This window comes from Planococcus citri, chromosome 3 (assembly GCF_950023065.1).
Source record: "Planococcus citri chromosome 3, ihPlaCitr1.1, whole genome shotgun sequence".
Taxonomy (NCBI): Eukaryota; Metazoa; Arthropoda; class Insecta; order Hemiptera; family Pseudococcidae; genus Planococcus; species Planococcus citri.
The window spans coordinates 22,768,623-22,787,518 of NC_088679.1; the positions used below are offsets into that span (position 1 = coordinate 22,768,623).

General features: G+C 32.0%; 4 protein-coding genes across 7 annotated transcripts in view; 2 read left to right on the forward strand and 2 right to left on the reverse strand.

Moving 5' to 3' along the window:
- cpx (complexin) overlaps positions 1-7,332 on the forward strand; it is a 478,766-nt gene extending 471,434 nt beyond the window's left edge. For all 4 annotated transcript variants that reach the window (XM_065358572.1, XM_065358569.1, XM_065358571.1 and 1 more), the window contains 2 exons: positions 4,173-4,305; positions 5,009-7,332. In XM_065358572.1, coding sequence (XP_065214644.1) covers positions 4,173-4,305; positions 5,009-5,082 — 207 coding nt within the window. In that variant the 3' untranslated portion in view covers positions 5,083-7,332. The remainder of the gene's footprint in view (positions 1-4,172; positions 4,306-5,008) is intronic.
- A 3,888-nt stretch (positions 7,333-11,220) lies between these two features.
- On the reverse strand, positions 11,221-13,086 carry LOC135838499 (protein MAK16 homolog). Its single transcript, XM_065354161.1, has 9 exons — positions 12,868-13,086; positions 12,639-12,685; positions 12,418-12,561; positions 12,159-12,341; positions 11,958-12,087; positions 11,815-11,877; positions 11,640-11,726; positions 11,481-11,555; positions 11,221-11,377 (listed from the first exon to the last, which is right to left on the reverse strand). Exons 1-9 carry the CDS (start codon positions 12,880-12,882, stop codon positions 11,291-11,293), a joined length of 831 nt encoding a protein of 276 aa, XP_065210233.1. The 5' UTR covers positions 12,883-13,086; the 3' UTR covers positions 11,221-11,290.
- A 265-nt stretch (positions 13,087-13,351) lies between these two features.
- On the forward strand, positions 13,352-16,672 carry Suv3 (Suv3 helicase). The gene is made up of 12 exons (XM_065354159.1): positions 13,352-13,783; positions 13,854-14,076; positions 14,144-14,312; positions 14,380-14,491; positions 14,561-14,847; positions 14,924-15,081; positions 15,156-15,297; positions 15,375-15,533; positions 15,604-15,783; positions 15,857-16,005; positions 16,087-16,360; positions 16,430-16,672. The coding sequence occupies exons 1-12, from the start codon at positions 13,477-13,479 to the stop codon at positions 16,574-16,576; spliced, it is 2,307 nt and encodes a 768-aa protein (XP_065210231.1). The 5' UTR covers positions 13,352-13,476; the 3' UTR covers positions 16,577-16,672.
- Positions 16,673-16,680: 8 nt separating this feature from the next.
- Positions 16,681-18,219, reverse strand: LOC135838498 (fumarylacetoacetate hydrolase domain-containing protein 2). Its single transcript, XM_065354160.1, has 6 exons — positions 17,845-18,219; positions 17,555-17,771; positions 17,321-17,483; positions 17,082-17,253; positions 16,923-17,010; positions 16,681-16,837 (listed from the first exon to the last, which is right to left on the reverse strand). Exons 1-6 carry the CDS (start codon positions 18,102-18,104, stop codon positions 16,775-16,777), a joined length of 963 nt encoding a protein of 320 aa, XP_065210232.1. The 5' UTR covers positions 18,105-18,219; the 3' UTR covers positions 16,681-16,774.
- Between the last annotated feature and the right edge of the window lie 677 nt (positions 18,220-18,896).

Genomic DNA, 18,896 nt, shown 5'->3' on the forward strand with positions numbered 1-18,896 from the left:
TGCCAACGTTATCAAAACAATAGACTTGATAGCTGGTCAACTTTCTATACCTAGACTTATTTTTGACGAAAATTCAGGCTGGACCATAATTTTTTCAATCAGCATTCTTCGAGTTGCGAAGCAAATTTTATATTTCAGCCCCGTGGACTATTCTGAAAAATCTTACATCACTCATTTTTGTGGATTTTCAACAGAACGTCACTCTTATGGATGAAAATAAAATGTAGTCTTTTTCAAATAAAAATGGATTTTAAAAAAGCATTCTGACAATCTATGCTGAGATGACGAGGTTAAGATTTTGTGTGTCTCATCTTTGGGAAAATCGAGAGACACGCAAATCATTAATTTGTGATTCTATGAAGTTTGCTCCAACACATTTTCTCTGATGACAAATTTTTCTAACGTCATTTTTTCGAAAACTGTATATTCACTAATGATGAATTTTCTGACGTCACTTTCTCTAACACAATTTCTTCTAAAAGACAAAATTTGCAATATAATTTTGTATTGCCTAGTACATAGAAGAGGGATTTTGATTTTTTAAACATGTTTTTCAACTTTGAGGACCTTTACATAAGAGGACCAATATTACGGACAGGGACGGAAGGAGGCTGTTTATTGAAAATGTGAATAGAGGGTATTCAGAAATGTTATTTTGCATTAGAAAAAATTGTTTTGGAGAAAGAGTCGCAATACCCTAATGGTACCTATCAAATAAAAAGGAAAATCGGGGGGGGGAGATGAAAATCTTCACTGAAAGAGAATAAGTTATAAATCATGGATCTGATTCTTTCTTCTTTTCTCAACAATGAAATGGCATTGGTGGGAACTTGGTAGGAACTCAACGGGACCTCTTCCAAGACTCTAGAAGTCTCACTCAATGTCAAAAAGTTGGTAATTTTTGAAAGTTTGGCAAAGCAAATAATTAATTTTTCATAATGGTACCAGTAATCCAAAATTATCAAATTACCAGTAATTTACCACAATTTCTCAAATCACTAGCAATTTACTGAATATTAACCAATACCTACCTAATTCACTTCGAACTACTGGCAATTGGCTAAACATTTCTTAAATTTAATTTAACAAAAAAATGCCTACAATTTTCCAAAAAAATTGTCAATAATTTACCAGAAAAAATTAACAGTAATTCACCAAAAAATTACTAGGTAGTAGGTAATTTACCAAAAAATTACCAGTATTTTACCAAAAAAATTGCCAGTTATATTCACCAAAAAATACCAGTTTTTACCAAAAACTTATCAGTAATTTACCAAAAAAGTACCGGTATTTGACCAAAAAAGTACCAGTAATTTACCAAAAAATTACCTGTAATTGACCAAAACATTAAAATTACCTGCAGTGTAATTTACAAAAAAATTGAAATTACCGGTAATTTACCAAAAAATTACCAATACCTTACCAACAAAAACGGTTGTAATTCATCAACAAATCACCAGTAATTTACCAAAAAATACCGTAATTTACCAACAAATTACCGTAATTTACCAAAAAATACCGCAATTTACCAACAAATTACCGTAATTTACCAACAAATTACCGTAATTTACCAACAAATTACCGTAATTTACCAACAAATTACCGTAATTTACCAAAAAATTACCGCAATTTACCAACAAATTACCGTAATTTACCAACAAATTACCGTAATTTACCAACAAATTACCGTAATTCACCAAAATATTACCAATATTTTAGTTTTACCAAAAAATCAGGAGTAATTTACCAAAGAAAACTTTCTTGTGATATTGTAATTTAGGTTCCAAAAAAATCATTACCTACCTAATTTATCAAAAAACTGCCAAACCAGTAGGTATTGTATAATTATCTATTTTGCGATTGAATCACCCAACTTTTGACATATTTTTGGACTAACCTGACTGAAATATCGACTCCCTAAATCTTCGGACAACCTATTGAGAGATCCTGAAAATGACGAATAAAAAAAAACGTTTGTACCCACAACTCGTGACACTTATTAAAGTTCAACATGCCTTCAATGCCCAAGACGAATCTCGTCAATTTTAACCCATTTTCAAACACGAATAGACTACATATAAATAAATTGATCAAAACATTTCCCAAGTGCTGCAACCCGTTTGATTTTGAAATTAGACAACAAACCCCTGAAGAAAATAATGGAATTTAATCCTGACTTTTGTGCTGTTTTATGATCCCGAATGTCAAAATCCCGAATTATAAATACCCGAAATTAAAAATCCTAAATCCGGTAAAATCTTCAGATGGATTATAAATTTTTAATTCTTCTCTCTGTCATCGAAAATGGCGGATTTTTTTTCATTTTTTCTATCCACGTCAAGATTAGTTCAGATCAGAGTCGAAAAACTTTGAAAAAAAAAATTGAAAAATTGTCCAAAATTTGAGAAAAAAAATATATCTCACCAATTTTTAAACAAGAAAATCCCCTTTGAATGCATCATATTCAGAAGGGTGGGGGGAGGAGTATGATGAAAATTGAACATTTAGAATGATGGGGTGCAAGGGATGTGCGTTTTTCATCATAATTTTATGAACGATCCAAAAAATAAAAATAATGCTCTCAAATTTGAAAATTATTGAAGTTTTTAATGAATTTATGACAACTAAAAAAATTGAATTTTTTCTATGAAAAACCCAAAAACATGTTTTTTTTTTCCATCTCAATATATTTTTTCTAATTCGATAAATCTACCAGAGAAACCAAATGGGGAGAGGGGTGGAGGAAGAGCGTATAACGTCGTCAGCTCAATCAATTATTAAGTAATGATCCAAAAAATCAAAAAAACTACTCTTAATTGTACGAAAAACTTTCAAAAATTTTCAATACGTCTTTTGTAATAAAAATTCTTAGATATTTTGTCGAACTTTTGTCACTCGGGGAAATGATGTTCGGGTATATTGATTCGGGAAAGCCGGAATTTTAGTTTTGGGTTGATGGATTCGGGGAAATGGACGGTAACCAATTTGACCAGACCTAGATTTAGTCTGATCAAAGTTTTGATCGGTTTCAATTTATTTAGACCTGATCGAATCCGGGCATTCCTCAGATTCAATTAGATCTGATCAGATCTCAGACTTAGAATTTTAATCTCAGACTGGATAATATATCCTATAGGCGCGGCGTGACTTGATTGGATCTGACACTAGTGACCAGATAAAGACTCGTCAGATACCTACGAACATTCGCCAGATCCAATTGCTAATTATATCTGATCAGATCAGAGTTTTGATCACATAACATTTGTTCACACCCGATCAGATCCAATAGAACCTACAGAAGGTCTCGTTGGATCGGTCCAGATCTGAATAGACCTGATCATACCAGATCAGAACTGATCAGTTTTAACCATTTTCCCTTGGAAAGATGAAACTTAATGTATAGAACTTTGAATGTGCTCCCAATATGATAGGTATAGATACTATTTCGCCTACGTTCAAAACTAAATTCACAAGAGAAATTTAAAAATTTCAAACAATAATACTCAAGTGGCTCCTTCAGTTCTGAAGTTGAGCTGAAACCGAAAAAGACCTTATTGTGCTGTTTTAAAGAATAGGTACCTACATATAATTTGAATATTTTTCATCAAATAGGATTACCTACTAACTAATTCAGTAAAAATCAAGTAATTCCAGGAAGCTTGATTGTAAGTAAATCCAATTTAGAATCAACTCTCAAAAAAATTAGGGAAATTCTCGGGTATATAAATAGATTGTCTATGTACTTAGTAGATGAAGTAAAGTATCCATAAATACCATACAAACTCTTAGTTAGGGTGGGTGTTAATTTCACACTAGGTTGAGTTTCTAATTTGAAAACTGCAAGGCAGGTAAAAAAATAATAAATAAGTAGGTACCTAAATGAAAAGAAAAACCAAGAGGGTAGCCCTTAGATGACACCCTTCATTTTTTGAATTCAATAGCTGGTCCATTGACATACATCATTATTTTAGATATATTTATGTAATTTGATAAAAAAAAAAAAAGTTTACACAAAAATAGGTACTTTTGGAAACGATTGGAAATAAAGATGGTTGCATAATTAAAATTTCAAAGGGCAGCGGTTTCAAAAAAATTTCGAATCGCATACTGTACCATCAATGCGATTGGTACACCTGCAAGCAAACCTAACGATTTTTCATCTTTGTTCGCAGTATAACATTAAAAAGAAAGAAGTAGTAGAAGAGGCACCGCCAGAAGAACCTATTAATCCACTTATGAGAAAAAAGAAAACTCCTGAAGAGCTTGCTCGCGAAGCGGAAGCAGAAGATGAAGATGAGTTTACGAGTAAGTTTCTATATCTAAGCAGTAAGCAATACCCTGTAATATTGTACTATTCATATCACAAAATTCTATCGTTCGAACCATTTACAACGCTAGCTACTTGCATAGTAAAAAAAAAGGCAAAAAATGAGAAAATTAAACGAACTTATAATATAAATATGACCGGGAAAACAATCAGAACATTTTGGGCAACTATTGCGAGTAGCATCATTGAATACGAATTACAATTTTATCATGAAATGAGATCCTTTAGTTTTTCCTATGCCATTCGAGAAATTGAGTATTTTGCCTTAAATTGAACACTTCCTACTTTGTAAACCAATTTTTGGAAAATTTCCGAAATGATTTTTTTCTCCTTTTTTTTTCTGTAGGACAAAATGTTGATAATTTTCTACTTGAAATTCGTTCTTCATCTCTTCACTAATAGGTACGAGAGAGGTTTTCAAATTTTTATGAGAGTGTACAGGATGCTTGCTTGAGGAATGAATGAAACTGTTTCAAATTGAAATTGGTTTTGTAATTTTTTTAAATGATAAAATTGAAACACATCTTTTGCTGTGGTTAAATTTGAACTTTGATAACCCAGATTTTTTAGCGCATTTGAAAATAATTTTTGGTGCTCGATCGATCAGCTTCTAGTTCATCTATTCACCTAGCCTATTCAATTATTTATTAATTTATTTTAATTTTTGTTTTTATTTTTCAGAACTCAAAAATACCATAGAAACTCAAGTAAACGAGTTAAGATCTCAAATTGAGAGTCGTTGTTCAATACAATAATACATGGAAGATTACACGTACTTAGTTCATAATATGGTTAGCCTTTAATACGATTACGGCTTTGAATGTTTTAACAAAAAAAAAAAAATTGAAAAACCACAAAAAAAATACCCAAAAAATTGTTACATTACCTTATACATGACAAAATTTCGAGTAAACAGAAATCGAAGAAAAAAAATCAGTCGAATGTTATTATTAAATATTGTGATTTATTTTTTACAATATCTTGTTGTTATTGTTATCCTTTTAGTTTTAGGACAATGTTATTGTTGATAAATGATTTTAAACATTATCTTTTATATTATTAATAGATATTAACTGATTTTTTTGTAAAGTTACTCAATGTTGTTGTAATAATAAAATTAGAGCGATACCTTAAACAAACTACACTATTCGCTTTTAGACATGTTTAGGGGTTAGACTGTTTAATGAATACTTGCTTCATGTTTTCTCATCATTACTATATCTATTCACTATACCTATTTACTTAATTACACATTTTTCCCCCTACAACTGTACCTCTACCTAAATACACGTGTTCCTTCGAGCACCTATCAAATTACCAGAAACATGACTTTCTCTCTTCCCCTGTCCAGAAAAACTAAACTATCAACACTATCCTTTACTCAAGCATGATTTTTATCTTTTTTTTTTGTCTTTGGTTGCTCAATACGAATTTGTTTTTTGAAGTAGTTGAACATTCTCCATCTGCGCACATACTGTTCTTTGTTGTTGTATTCTGAAAACAGTCTAAAATTCAATCATCGCTGTACTAACTTTCCAAGTGGTAATTGTTTGGGAACCACTATAAACGTAAAATAATTAACCAAACGTAAAGAGTAAAAATTTCAAGTGATTAAAAAAAGTATTCTTCAAAAGAATACGAACGTATATATTTTTTTTTTACCAAAAAAATGTGAATTATCATATAGCTCCTGCGAGTTAACTATACATTAAATTTTAGTTATTCTGTATCTTATAAGTAAATGTCGATTTTTTAAAATAATTTTTGAAATTTCAATTTTTTATGTATATATTTTTGTTTTTGTTTACCTTATATAGTGTTTCGATGTCGACGAATAATTGAATATTTTCATGTACCTATTACCTATCAAATAATTTGATGCTTCGTCATGTTTTCAAAGTTTTATTACTTTTTAAAATACCTACCTACCAGTTATCGAATTGATTTACCATTGCAATAAGTTTCTGTCTTATGAAGTTTTTTGACACTTCTTGCGAACTCATTCGAAAAAAAAAAATTCAAGCACAAAATTCATTCTTGAAAATGGTTGGCCCTTTTTATACCAAGTATATACTCGTACAACGAACCAACATGCTTCTCGACCCGGTTACCAACTTTTCAATTCCCAAATCCACTGAAAATAATGTAAAATTTGTAATAGGTAATTTTTGCTTTGAAAAAAAAAATCTGTACGAAACGATGCTGTGATTTCATCTCTTATTGCCTTCGACATCTGCCAAAATTCTTTCAACTTCGAACTAGTAAAATGTGATGTAAAATGCTGACGAAGATATAGTTTATGTATAAAAATCTCTTTCTCTTCTTCCTCCCTGTCTGTCGGTTTGCGTTCTTTTTTTTGTACAACAGCTGTGTCTTTTGTATAAAGATTTACCAACGATAAAACTGTACATATTTTCAAGATTTTTTACCATGTATATCAACCTGGAACTATACGACAACGAAAATTAAGTATACACAACTGTACCTACCTACAAAAGGTCTCAGAATCATGAAATAGGTCAGAAAATGTAGTAGCCAATTCCCCCTCCCCCTTTTTTTTGACGAGGAAGTATGAAAATTGAACAAGAATATATACCTATAATAAGGATACGAGAATAAATATAAATAGCAAAAGCATAATGAAATTGTCAATTGTTTAAATTGTAGCATTTAATGCAACACTTTATGTACATAACACTACCAATACCTATACCTATACCCTCGCAATCATACACATAATACATATAATGTACCCATCATACCACTGAAATTGGCGAGCAAACAATGAAACCATCAACAAACATACCAACATTAAACGTGTTTTATTTTTTTTTTTTTAAATAGGCGATTTAGATGTATTTAGCATCAAATATACAAAATGTTAGAATATCGTAATGTAGTACTGATATCGTTGTTATGATAAAAAACAAATGAATTAATTAAATTTTTATGTTAGTTATCAGTTACTTCAAATTAAATTAAATACACCATGTTGTTGAAGTTTCTGTTATGTGTTTTTTTCCTGTTTGTTTAATTTTGTTATTAAATTAAATCAGTTATTATTGTAAAAGTATAGTTATCCTTTTTTTTTTTTTTTTACAAATGCCTGTGTTCATATTTGAAGAGTCCAGGGAAAGAACCAGGTAAGTCACTTTTTCAAACTTTTGAGTTACGGCGTTTTTAAGTCTCAGAATGCTCCAATTTTGTAGGGAATTTGAATTTCATCAAGGTAATGACTGGAAATACATCACACAACATCCCACAAACACAACTTGAGGCATTGTTGAAAAAAAATGAAGAGATGGGCCAGTCACAACTTGAAAAGTCATTCTTTTTGTGAAAAAATCAAGCAAAAAATCAAAAAATCAGTGTTTCGCAACAACTTGAATTCGATAAAAATCGATTATTATGATGACATAATGAAAAATTTTTGTATTCTAAATAGTTAACGATGTTGAAATTTTCTTCCTGTCGCCTCACATTTGGTCTCGGCTCATTTTTCTCCTCTCCTCTTTTTTTTTAAAGGCCATTTTAACCACGAAAAATTAATTTTTTTCAAAATCTAAATGGACTACATTTTTCTACTCCTCAATGTGAATTTAATTCAACCCTAAACTCATTTTTGAAAAAAAGTGACTTACCTGGTTCTTTCCGTGGACTCTTCATTTGAGGTTCTAGAAGTGGTATTGGACGATATAATTTGAACGCATGATGACAGAACATTCAGCAGACCTACTTTAGGTAGGCATATTTTATATTGGTAGGTAATTCGCATCAACAGAGTGTCCAATTCTTTCCAAAAAACTGATTTTGTCTCAATTTCATAGGTTTTCAGGGTGTTTCTTATTTTGAAAATTCCAATTTTATCGCCCTAACACACCCATAATAGCTATTAATTGTTTCATTTCAAGAATTAGTTTCAATAAAAAAGTATGTCCCAAAGGTGTTGGAATTTATGGGAAAGGGTAGGAACGCCTCAAAGTTGGGAAAAATTAAAATGTGGATACCTACCTAATAATAAGTAAACATGTATGTTTACCAAAAATTAACATTTTCTGTAAAAAAAATTTCCCAACAATAGGTAACTCATATCTTAAGAAAAAACGTTCTCCGGTTACCTGTAAGCTATGTCAGTCACCCTGTGTAGAGTTCCAAAAATTGAGTTGATAAAATTTTCAATTCATCTAAATCCTTTTCAAAAAAAAATACTTTCTTATTACCACAAAAATTTTGAAAAATGTTGGGAATTTGTACCTATAGGTAGGTAATTTAGACCTATTGTTTACATTGTTTTGTTTTGTTTTGTTTTTTTCAATTTGTGGGATTTTTTGCTGTTATGTACCTATTTGTACAAAATTTTTAGTTGAAAACGCGGGACTAAAATTATCAGGGATTTCTTTTCATGATAACAAATAACTTTGGAAGATGAGAACACAAAAAAATCCTTTAAAAAGATTTCAAACGTACCTATAAATTGATGATATTCTATATCATATAGGTCCCTTGCATTGGGTAGGTCTCATAAAAATTTAATTTCGGAGGATTTAGACCAAATTCAGTGGAGACCTTCATTTTGAGTAGAAAGTCATCCAGAAAATGTTTGAAATCATGTTTTTATCGCTCCACCTACTATCCAACCTGTATTGGGGCAAGTGGTCTAGATCTAAATTAAAATATGTGTTTTGAGAGTGCCTCCTTCTGAAACATTCCGCATTTAAGCCAATAAAACATGGAAAGGTCATTTTTGAAACATGTGGAAGTATGTATTTTGGAATTCAGTGGTGCCAAGTTTTGTCATTATTGTGAATTTCAAAAAACCAAAAATGTAATTGTTTTGGATATTTTTCTTGTTTTTTTGAAATTGGAAATCCTCCTTCAAGGGTACCTGTGGGCCCAAAATATTTTCTAAATGACTTTCAACTCAAAATGAAGTCTCCATTGAATTTGGTGAAAATTCTTCATTTTTTCCCTCGCGATCCACTCTAACCTACGTACATGTTATCTTCGCACGATTTTCAAGTTTTAATAGATATAAAAAAATCTTATGTTCCAGCCAAAATGAATCATTTCTCATCAAAAATGAACTGTTATCAAATTAGAAGCAATAAAAATATAATGAAACAAGTTCCCAAGCTGACTGAGTGACTGATTGATGATACTAAACTGATTAGCTGCCCAGCCCAGTGCCCTTTCTTGATTGTTATATGTACTTACCTAGTTATATAAATGGGGAAAAATAATTGCAAAAACATTTTATCAAAATCATCCATCATAAAACTGAAATTTTGAAAAACATGAAAATGAAATAACTAAAACGCTAGGTAATTTTGAATTATAAACAATTCAATAATTAAACAAGAAAAGTGAGGGGAGGGCATTTGTATTGCCATGTTTTTCTTTCCCTTGACAAGAGTAATTTTTTTACAAGAAAAGCAGAATAGAATCTATCGGAATCAACACAGCATAAATTATCTACCTACTTAATCAATGTTGTTAATTTCATTGACAAAATTCCTTGATTTAAAAAAAAAAAAAAAAAAATAGCAAAATTCTTCAACATTTCTAGAGAGATGAAATTTCCTGATTTTCTGGTGAAAATTTCAAAATTCTTTGGTATTAAATTACCTATCATGAATTCGGATTCTTCTTCCGACTAACTCGTCTTTAAAATCCGTCTCACGATCTGAAAAAAATTCTATTCCCTCATCTATCGATATCAACAAAACCACTTTGTGAATTATGATACTCTCTCAAGCTAACCTTGTTTTTGAAAACTTCCCTGAATGAATAATCATAACAAAACCGCTTTATGGGATATAGTTAGATATAGTTATCTATGAGATGATGATTCTCTATCTAATACATCAATACCCGCAGTAATTTCTAAGAGAACTTTTGAAAATCAAACGACGACAAAAACTGGAAAACAAAAATAAGTAGATAGCCAAACTAACAAAAACTTGAACCAATTTTCATCAAACCTGCGAATTATTCAGCATCGTGGTATTTCAAACTTGATTAATAATTGAAAACCAAAAACTGAAATCGACCATTGCATGGTAGATACTTATGAGCACTTACTGTATAGATTAGCGTAAAACATGCATTTAAAAAGTGACCAATGATCACGATTGGGTGATTAAGTATACGTACCAGAATGGATATGGATGAGCAGATGAATTATCTTTGTTGCAATGGAAAAACTACCGATCTTTCGTCTATTCCTGTTGATGATGACCAATTCATCTCGATCATCGACGTCTCGACGGTTTGACACAATACTATCACCGAAACGAGAGTTGAAACAATAATTTGATATAGTTTCAAAATTACCGGTAACTTTAAATTCGAAAGAATCGCTCAAAACTGGCGGAATTGTCAACACAGATTAACCGAACGCGTACTCCCGAACTCCGATCACAAACTGCCGATCTAAGAAATTTAGTAAACAACGAAATAAAAACCCTAACACGATGATCGAGCAGTGCATTGTCTGCTTATCTTATCTACTATTTGCAGCAAAGCTGTCACACTGCATTCCTTTGTTATGACATCACGATATGTTTCTTTCATCGATCAAGGGTGTCTTTCCTTCAGCACAGTAGTAACTTGAACGTTTCAATTTTTTGCGATGAATCATCCGCACAATGATCATAATTTTTCGCTTTGTAAATACTCAACCCCCTCCCTTGTAACAGATCAAAATTTTTGATGTTTGAAATCCAACATAGCTCGATGAATATTTCAACATTATTGTTGATTTGTTGGAAACGTTTTTCTCAAAACTGAAGCTAAAAAGCATGGTAACACGACAGAATACCGATGTATCGAAATCTTGGTGTCATTAAAAGTGTACTCGTCAGTCGTCATACATACGAAATGAATAGAGTAAATCCAGCAAAATTTTTATTATAAAAACACAATCATATAACATGACAACAATACCTAATACACATAAAATCATCAATTCATTTCATATTCAATTTCAACTTGCTTCTTGGATCGTCTCCTCAGCGATTTAGGAGATTTTTTAGCAGGTAAAGGAACATCCTACAATGAGACAAATCGAGTAAATTAAATACATACCTACATTACATACCCTGGTACTTATACAAGTAATACCATAATTACTTAGATAAATATTGAAAAATACCTCAATATCAACGGTGTCTACTTCTTCTTCACTTGGAACGAAGTCTTCTTCCATTTCTATTTCCTTATCGGTATCCTAAATTGAAACACGAATAATTGAATATTTCATTTTAAAAAAATATCTCCAATACAAATAATTAACGAGAGAAAAGAAGCTTACATCATCACTAGCTTCAACGAATTCATCAACTTCGTCAGATTCTTCTATTTCCTCTTCTTCTTCTCCGACAGCTTCGGTATCTTGTTCCTACGAAAAAAATTCAAATCAGATCCACACGTTCATAAAATGAATACAAAAGTGGTATAGTAACACAAGATTTGAACAAGTACTTTACCTCGGTTTCAGTTTGAAGAGCGTTTTCGAAAGCTTTAGTGTGAATATTATAAATATCGTCATACTGCAAAAAATTCAAACAATAATGAATTAGAAATCTAAAAATTACTATGTACTCGAAAAGCTGGAAAAAATAAAACGTACAACTCCTTTCTTCAATCTTTCCACTAATTCTTTTTCGATTGCGTTGTCTAATCTTGCAGCTATTAGAGCTGTATCTTCTCTTCGTTTAGTACGTCTTTCTATTTTACGTTGCAGCGGAATCAATTTTTTTCTGAAATGAGATACATATCGTGTTAAGAATGAATCGTATTGGTCTTGGAAACAAGAAATGCCAATACTTACTGTCTTCCTAATCTCAATTTCCTCATTTTGATTAAATACTGGGTAATTCTAACGAAACGTTGCTTGCATTTCAGCTTCAAGTGTCCAGGCCAAAACAACAAGTTTTCATTCAACTGTCTGATAGCTTTTTCGAAGTTTCTAGATAGTTTAATCTTTTCCCATTGTTTACGAGGATACACGGACCTAATAAACATTTCAATTACCGATTAATTCTGCGTTACATAAGTTCGTAATACAGAGAACCCATGTTACAACGTACCTTTCGGCAGTCTTCATGTATAAATAAATAATTCCCTTTTCTTCTCGGACCGTAGCATATTGACTGTTGGCCAAAGGACATGTGGTACGATTACATAGACCAGTGAGATTGTACTCATTTCTACAAAATTGAGTCGAATCGGTTCTGTAAACAGAGAAACGTTGATTAGAATATTTAGTTCGACTGTTATTGCAGCAGGACAGAATTCAACGATCACTTACTGTACTTTGAAAGAACAGAAGCTCGACTTTATTATACTCCACACAACCTGAAAAAGGAAGAAAATTGATACATTTATTGATTAATTATCTACTATTATCTAAGATATCAGATTCGAGGAGAATAATCCGGGAAATTTAGAAAATTGTGACCGAACGTTGGATTTGAATTGCTACAGTGATTGGGATGTTTTCAGTATAGAAGAAGGTAAATTGAACACAGATTACTTACGTCGTCTTGATCCATGATGAATACTTTTCAATTATGAATTAAACAGTAATTTTGAATAACATTTATCCCATAAAATTGCCAGTTTTATGTGTTTTTCGCGTTTTTATGAAAATAAAATTCAAGCATGTGCGATTTTGATGATAAGAAAAATTTTACTTTTGGTTCACTTCAGTCCAACTTGAAGCTGAACCTGGATTCTGTTTTTAAAAAGTTTTTTTATGCTGAACAACTGATTCAAATTTCAAAAAACGTATTTAAACTTCTAAAAATAGTTTCAAAAAAACGACTTTTTGCAAAAATAATAATTTTTATTCCCAATCCTTTCAAAAAAATGTATTTTCCGTCCTCAATAAAGTTGCAAGTGTTGTAAGATATAGGAACGACCTTGCGCCCGGTCTTCTTGTTGTTGTTGGTTTTTGAAATTTCTTATCAAAATCAGAATTTTCTGTTTTTCAAAATTTTTTGAAGAACGTGCCAAAATTTTACCTTTTGCAGTTTTGCAATTTAATTTAATAACCTATTTTTAACTTTGAATAGATAATGAAATCGTAGTCAGTAAACAGATCAATTCGAAAGATTTTAATTCTATGTAACTAAGTACTATGAGATATGTTTCGTGCAGCTAGATCTTGTACGCGATGTCATCGTGTGTTAGGATTAATTCCTGAAACTTCACTATCGAGGAGGATTTACATCAGGCAGCTGAATATCAACAGAATATTATGTCGACCGAAGACAGACGATTCCCATTTATCTACGTTATTCACTCCAGTACCTGTGAAATCGAATCCTGACGATATAAACGTAGGAGCTGAACTCACTGGCCAGCTGAACAAAAATGATTTGATAAAAATTATAAATGCTTTCTATCAGAATAAAGAAATCAAAATTCTAGCTGCTGAACAAGGATTAGACAGTAAGTTGCACATATATTTCTCATTACTTTTGAATCGGATTCATTCAATGTGTTTTATTTCCAATTTCAGATTATTTATTGCATCAGGCTTATACAAACTTCAGAAAACATTGTTTAGAAGTTAAAAATCTAGAAGTAGATTTGCATATAGCTCTTAGCGATGTATTACAAGGAGCTGGTCATGTTAGCGATATTTTTCCATATTTTTTACGATTTGCTAAAAAAATGTTTCCACATCTCGAATGTATGGACGATCTTAGAAAAATCAGCGATCTCCGTTCTCCACCTAATTGGTACGTATTGGTTGTGAAAATCTCTCGAACGATTCTTTCAGTATGTTAAAAATTCGCTATTGCACAGGTACCCAGCAGCCAGAGCTAAATGTAGAAAAATCATTTTCCATGCCGGACCAACCAATAGTGGTAAAACTTATCGCGCTTTAGAACGATTCTTGCAGTCTAAATCTGGTGTTTATTGTGGCCCATTAAAGTTGCTAGCGACTGAAGTTTTTAGAAAAGCGAATGATAGAGTAAGTTGATTTTTGTGTGTAATATTAATATTTTTCTCTTCTTAATAGTTATTATTTTTTTTGGTAGGGAACACCTTGTGATTTGGTAACCGGCGAAGAACGTAAATATGCTATCAGTGAAAACGAACCAGCTTCACATGTATCTTGTACAGTCGAGATGACTTCGTTGTTGCAAAATTGTAAGTTTGTAATAATAATTATGAGTTGTTAAAATGCATTTTTTTCTCATTGATATTTTCGTTTTTCAGATGAAGTAGCTGTGATAGATGAAATTCAAATGATTAAAGATCCTACCAGAGGGTGGGCTTGGACAAGAGCTCTGCTTGGTTTAGTTGCCGATGAAATACACGTTTGTGGTGAAGAAGGAGCTGTGGATCTTATTAGAAACCTTATGTTAACCACTAACGAAGATGTTGATGTTTGCAAATATAAAAGACTGACTGAACTGCATATTGAAGATAGTGCTGTCTGCTCTTTGGATAATATTCGAAATGGCGATTGCGTTGTTTGTTTTAGTAAAAATGACGTTTATTCGGTGAGTGTGAATTATGAACGAAATAAAAAATATGTTAATTTCTCATCATAATAGAGTATTTTTCTCATTCAACTAGGTCAGTCGAGGAATCGAAGGTAGTGGTAAGGAAGTAGCTGTGATATATGGAGGTCTTCCACCGAATACTAAACTTGCTCAAGCTCAAAAGTTCAACGATCCGGAGAGCTCTTGTAACGTATTAGTTGCCACCGATGCAATTGGGATGGGTTTGAATTTGTATGTTCTGTTCTGTTATCAACTCACTCTCTTTAATGATCCAATTGATTAATTAATTTTATATTGGATTGCAGGAGTATACGAAGGGTGATCTTTTATTCGCTTATTAAACCGGTTGTCAATGAGAAAGGTGAGAAAGAAATGGACACGATATCAGTTTCTCAAGCTCTACAGATCGCTGGCCGAGCTGGTAGATTCAATACCCAATATGAAAAGGTGTCTATTCATTAGCCACGTAAAATGTGAATATTTTTTAACGAAGAAATCTCATCATATTCGTGTTCTTTTGATAGGGATACGTCACTACTTTCAAAGCCGAAGATTTGAAGACGTTAAAACATCTGTTAACTCAACGACCCGATCCACTGACTAAAGCCGGAATTCATCCTACAGCCGAACAAATCGAACTATATGCCTATCATTTACCTCATTCCACTCTCTCTAATTTAATGGTAAATACACTTCCAAGTGAGACCAAAATGCAAGGACTTCTTTGAATTCAACTCTGTCGATTGTTCGTAGGACATATTCGTAACATTATCAACAGTTGACGAAGAATTATACTTCATGTGTGGCATCGAAGATTTCAAATTCTTAGCAGATATGTTACAACACGTTCCACTGTCCCTCAGAGCTCGGTATACTTTCTGTTGTGCACCGCTTAATCGAAGAATGGCATTTGTGTGTTCCATGTTTCTTAAGGTACTTTTCGAACTTCATTTAATCTTTTATTGTCGATGGAGATTTTGATCTGATTGTTTCGATTTGGTTACAGTTTGCTAAACAGTATAGTAATAATGAACCTATCACTTTTGATTGGGTTAGTCATCATATTGGATGGCCGCTTTCGTTACCTAAAACTATTCTAGAGTTGGTACATTTAGAATCGGTTTTCGATGTGTTAGATTTATACTTATGGTTCAGGTAAGTTTGTAAAACAAATATAAATTATCAATTTCATACATTTCTTGCTCAAAATAACATTGACTTATGATTGACTCGCAGCTACCGTTTCCCTGACATATTCATCGAACCAAATCCTATTCGAGATATTCAATCAGAATTAGACGCTTTGATTCAACAAGGAGTATTACAAATTACAAGACTGCTACAGAATTCCGATAAAGCAATCTCCGTCAACATCGAAGAAGATTATAGCGCTTTGCAAAAGAAACCCGAACAACCTGCGATTGGCAAAGGCCGTTTAGCTGATCGATTAATAGCTCAGGGCTTACTAACGCCGAATATGTTGAAAGAACTGCAGAATGAATGGGCTGAAGTAAGTTTCATATCACTACTTGATAGTTTTTTTCTTTAATTCGTTCATTATTTTACTCGAATTTTTTAGGGTGAAACTGGTAAACCAAATCATTGTAACAGTAGAATATCGATTAAAGAGAAATCCAAGCAATCTACGAAGAATTACGAAAATAACACAATGAAACATAATGATCATAAACCTCCTTATAGAGTAACACGTAAAAAAAGAAAATGAACGAGTTTTTCTACGTTTGCTGTACGTTATTTAATTGCCGACCTCGATTTGTTTTTGTTTTTGTATTGTAAATAATAAACTGTTGCCAAACTTTTATACCGTAGTTGTGAAATTTACACGGGCATTTATTCAACGCGAAAATAATAAGCTCGCTTTACAATAATTATGTACAAATAATTATTACAATATGCTCGGTAACTATACGATTGAATTTTCTAAAACTCCGATGGATGAAATTTCACTCTTGATTCGATCACCAGGCTGAAACACAAATATTACAGTATGAAAATATTATCGACCAATCGTACTTCTAAGAATATCATTTTTAATGGGGTTGGTGTTTTACTTTTAGAAATTCTCTGGGATTTCGAAACACTCCAACGCCACTTGGTGTACCAGTCAAAATAATATCACCAGGCAATAAAGTGATCAATCTGTAAACAAATAATAATTGTATGAGAATCGAACACTGCTATTTTCGAGTACGTGAAAACATCATTATTACTCTGATAAATATGAAACCAATTTATCAATTCTATGAATTAATTCCACCGTATTAGCGTTTTGTTTTTGAACACCATTCACCGAACACGAAATTTGTAAATTATGAGGATCCGGTATTTCATCTTTGGTAACTACACAAGGACCCAGTGGACAAAACTGATCCATACTTTTAGCTAGAAAAAAATAATTGCTAAATCAAACAGTCTCTTTTTTCAAACACAAAACATACCATTATCTTACCAAAAATCCACTGTCCATTATTTTTCTTCGGCGTTTGCCAATCTCGAGCTGAAATATCTTGAGCAACGGTATAACCGAAGATATATTCGGAAGCATCTTCAATATTCACAAATCTAGCCGTCTTTCCAATAACAACAGTCAATTCGACTTCCCAATCCACAGCCTGAAAATGTTAATAAATTTATACAAGCTACTTGACTTCACGAAACCATCATCTTCAACTGTACGACTAACTTTAGATTTAACTGGAAGAAGTAAAGCATCATTAGGTCCTATGATGGTACTAGGAAATTTCGTAAAGAAGAATGGTTCCTCTGGGTAAGGTTTATTTTGCTCATCACAATGTCCTTTGTAATTAAGTCCCACGCAAATTACTTTATCTGGTTTGGTAACTGGAGCGAGTAGTTTTATTTGTTCGGTTTTATAGACTAGCTTCTTCTCGTTCAGTATTCTATAACAAATTATGGAAATGTAAGGTGATTCGAACGAAGAATAAATGTAAGTAAACTATAAGTGATACTAACTTGGGTATTATTTTGCTATATTCGGATTCATTTCGAAGGTATTCCACCAACGTATTCGGTATACTGGAGTTCACGTTGCTCAAGTCAATTACTTCGGTCGAGTCTTTGGATAAAATACCTAAACTTTGAGTGTTTTCATTCGACGTGTATTGAACGAAGCGTGTTTTATTTGCACTACTTAGGTGAAACTTTCGTACGTTGTGGATTTTTTCAACGTACGAATACGAAGATTTACCGAATATATTTTTTAAAACATTCATTTTTCAAACGATTGAATGATCGGATACGATTTTATATCTTCAAAGACATGAACTTTCACTACTAAATCATTATTCTGACTTGAAAGTTGAATTGAAACAAGTTCGTAAATTTTTGTTGATAAATTGATAACAAGTCTTGTTGATAAGATTACAAGCTTGTGACGTCATCAGAATTATTTACTTTCCCACTTTCCCTTCTCTCTTCCTCCAACAATGACGTCAGCTGATGGTTTTTTAGATTTTTTAAATTTTTTTTCTCGTTTTCTTTTTCTTTTCTTTTTACGTTTTTAGGTATTTCAAACATTTTCAAAATCATTAAATTTTAGTCTCATCTTTTCAATTTTCAATTCGTTACACTTGATAATTTCGTGACACTGACACTTCGATTCTAACTTTGTAGTTTGTACGTAGTTGCATGGTTCATTCTGTTCATTCGAAAATTGAAATGTTAATACTCATAGTATTAAGAGTATACTAATTTCAATTCAATTTTCTCTTCCCTCTCAGATTAGTCAATTTACTTTTTAGACCCCTCTCCTCATCACATCCTCCCACAATACCTAGTACTTTTTTCAATTAAAACTTCCAGGAATCAATAAGCATTTTATAGACATACTGAAATCCATTTAGTCTGGAATCTTATACCTATAGGTACTTCATCAAAATACACAAATTCTTAGGTACATAAATGCACTTTGATAAATGAACAGATATCAAGTTTCTGATTAGAATTGTGTACACGAAGTAGTAAGACTGACGATGACAGTGATACTATGCGCGTACCTATGCATC

Excerpts from the sequence above, each read along its gene's own strand:
- LOC135838499 (XM_065354161.1), bottom strand. Across the intron at positions 12,562-12,638 it reads TTCTGTTCTTTCAAAGTACA|AACCGATTCGACTCAATTTT; the intron begins GTAAGTGATCGT and ends CTCTGTTTACAG. Across the intron at positions 11,727-11,814 it reads CTCTTCAAACTGAAACCGAG|GAACAAGATACCGAAGCTGT; the intron begins GTAAAGTACTTG and ends TTTTTTTCGTAG.
- Suv3 (XM_065354159.1), top strand. The coding sequence starts at position 13,477 with ATGTTTCGTGCAGCTAGATCTTGTACGCGATGTCATCGTGTGTTAGGA. Across the intron at positions 15,298-15,374 it reads TCAATACCCAATATGAAAAG|GGATACGTCACTACTTTCAA; the intron begins GTGTCTATTCAT and ends TTCTTTTGATAG. Across the intron at positions 15,784-15,856 it reads TGTGTTCCATGTTTCTTAAG|TTTGCTAAACAGTATAGTAA; the intron begins GTACTTTTCGAA and ends ATTTGGTTACAG.
- LOC135838498 (XM_065354160.1), bottom strand. The coding sequence starts at position 18,104 with ATGAATGTTTTAAAAAATATATTCGGTAAATCTTCGTATTCGTACGTT. Across the intron at positions 17,484-17,554 it reads TTCTTCCAGTTAAATCTAAA|GCTGTGGATTGGGAAGTCGA; the intron begins GTTAGTCGTACA and ends TAACATTTTCAG. Across the intron at positions 17,011-17,081 it reads TTGGTTTCATATTTATCAGA|ATTGATCACTTTATTGCCTG; the intron begins GTAATAATGATG and ends ATTTGTTTACAG.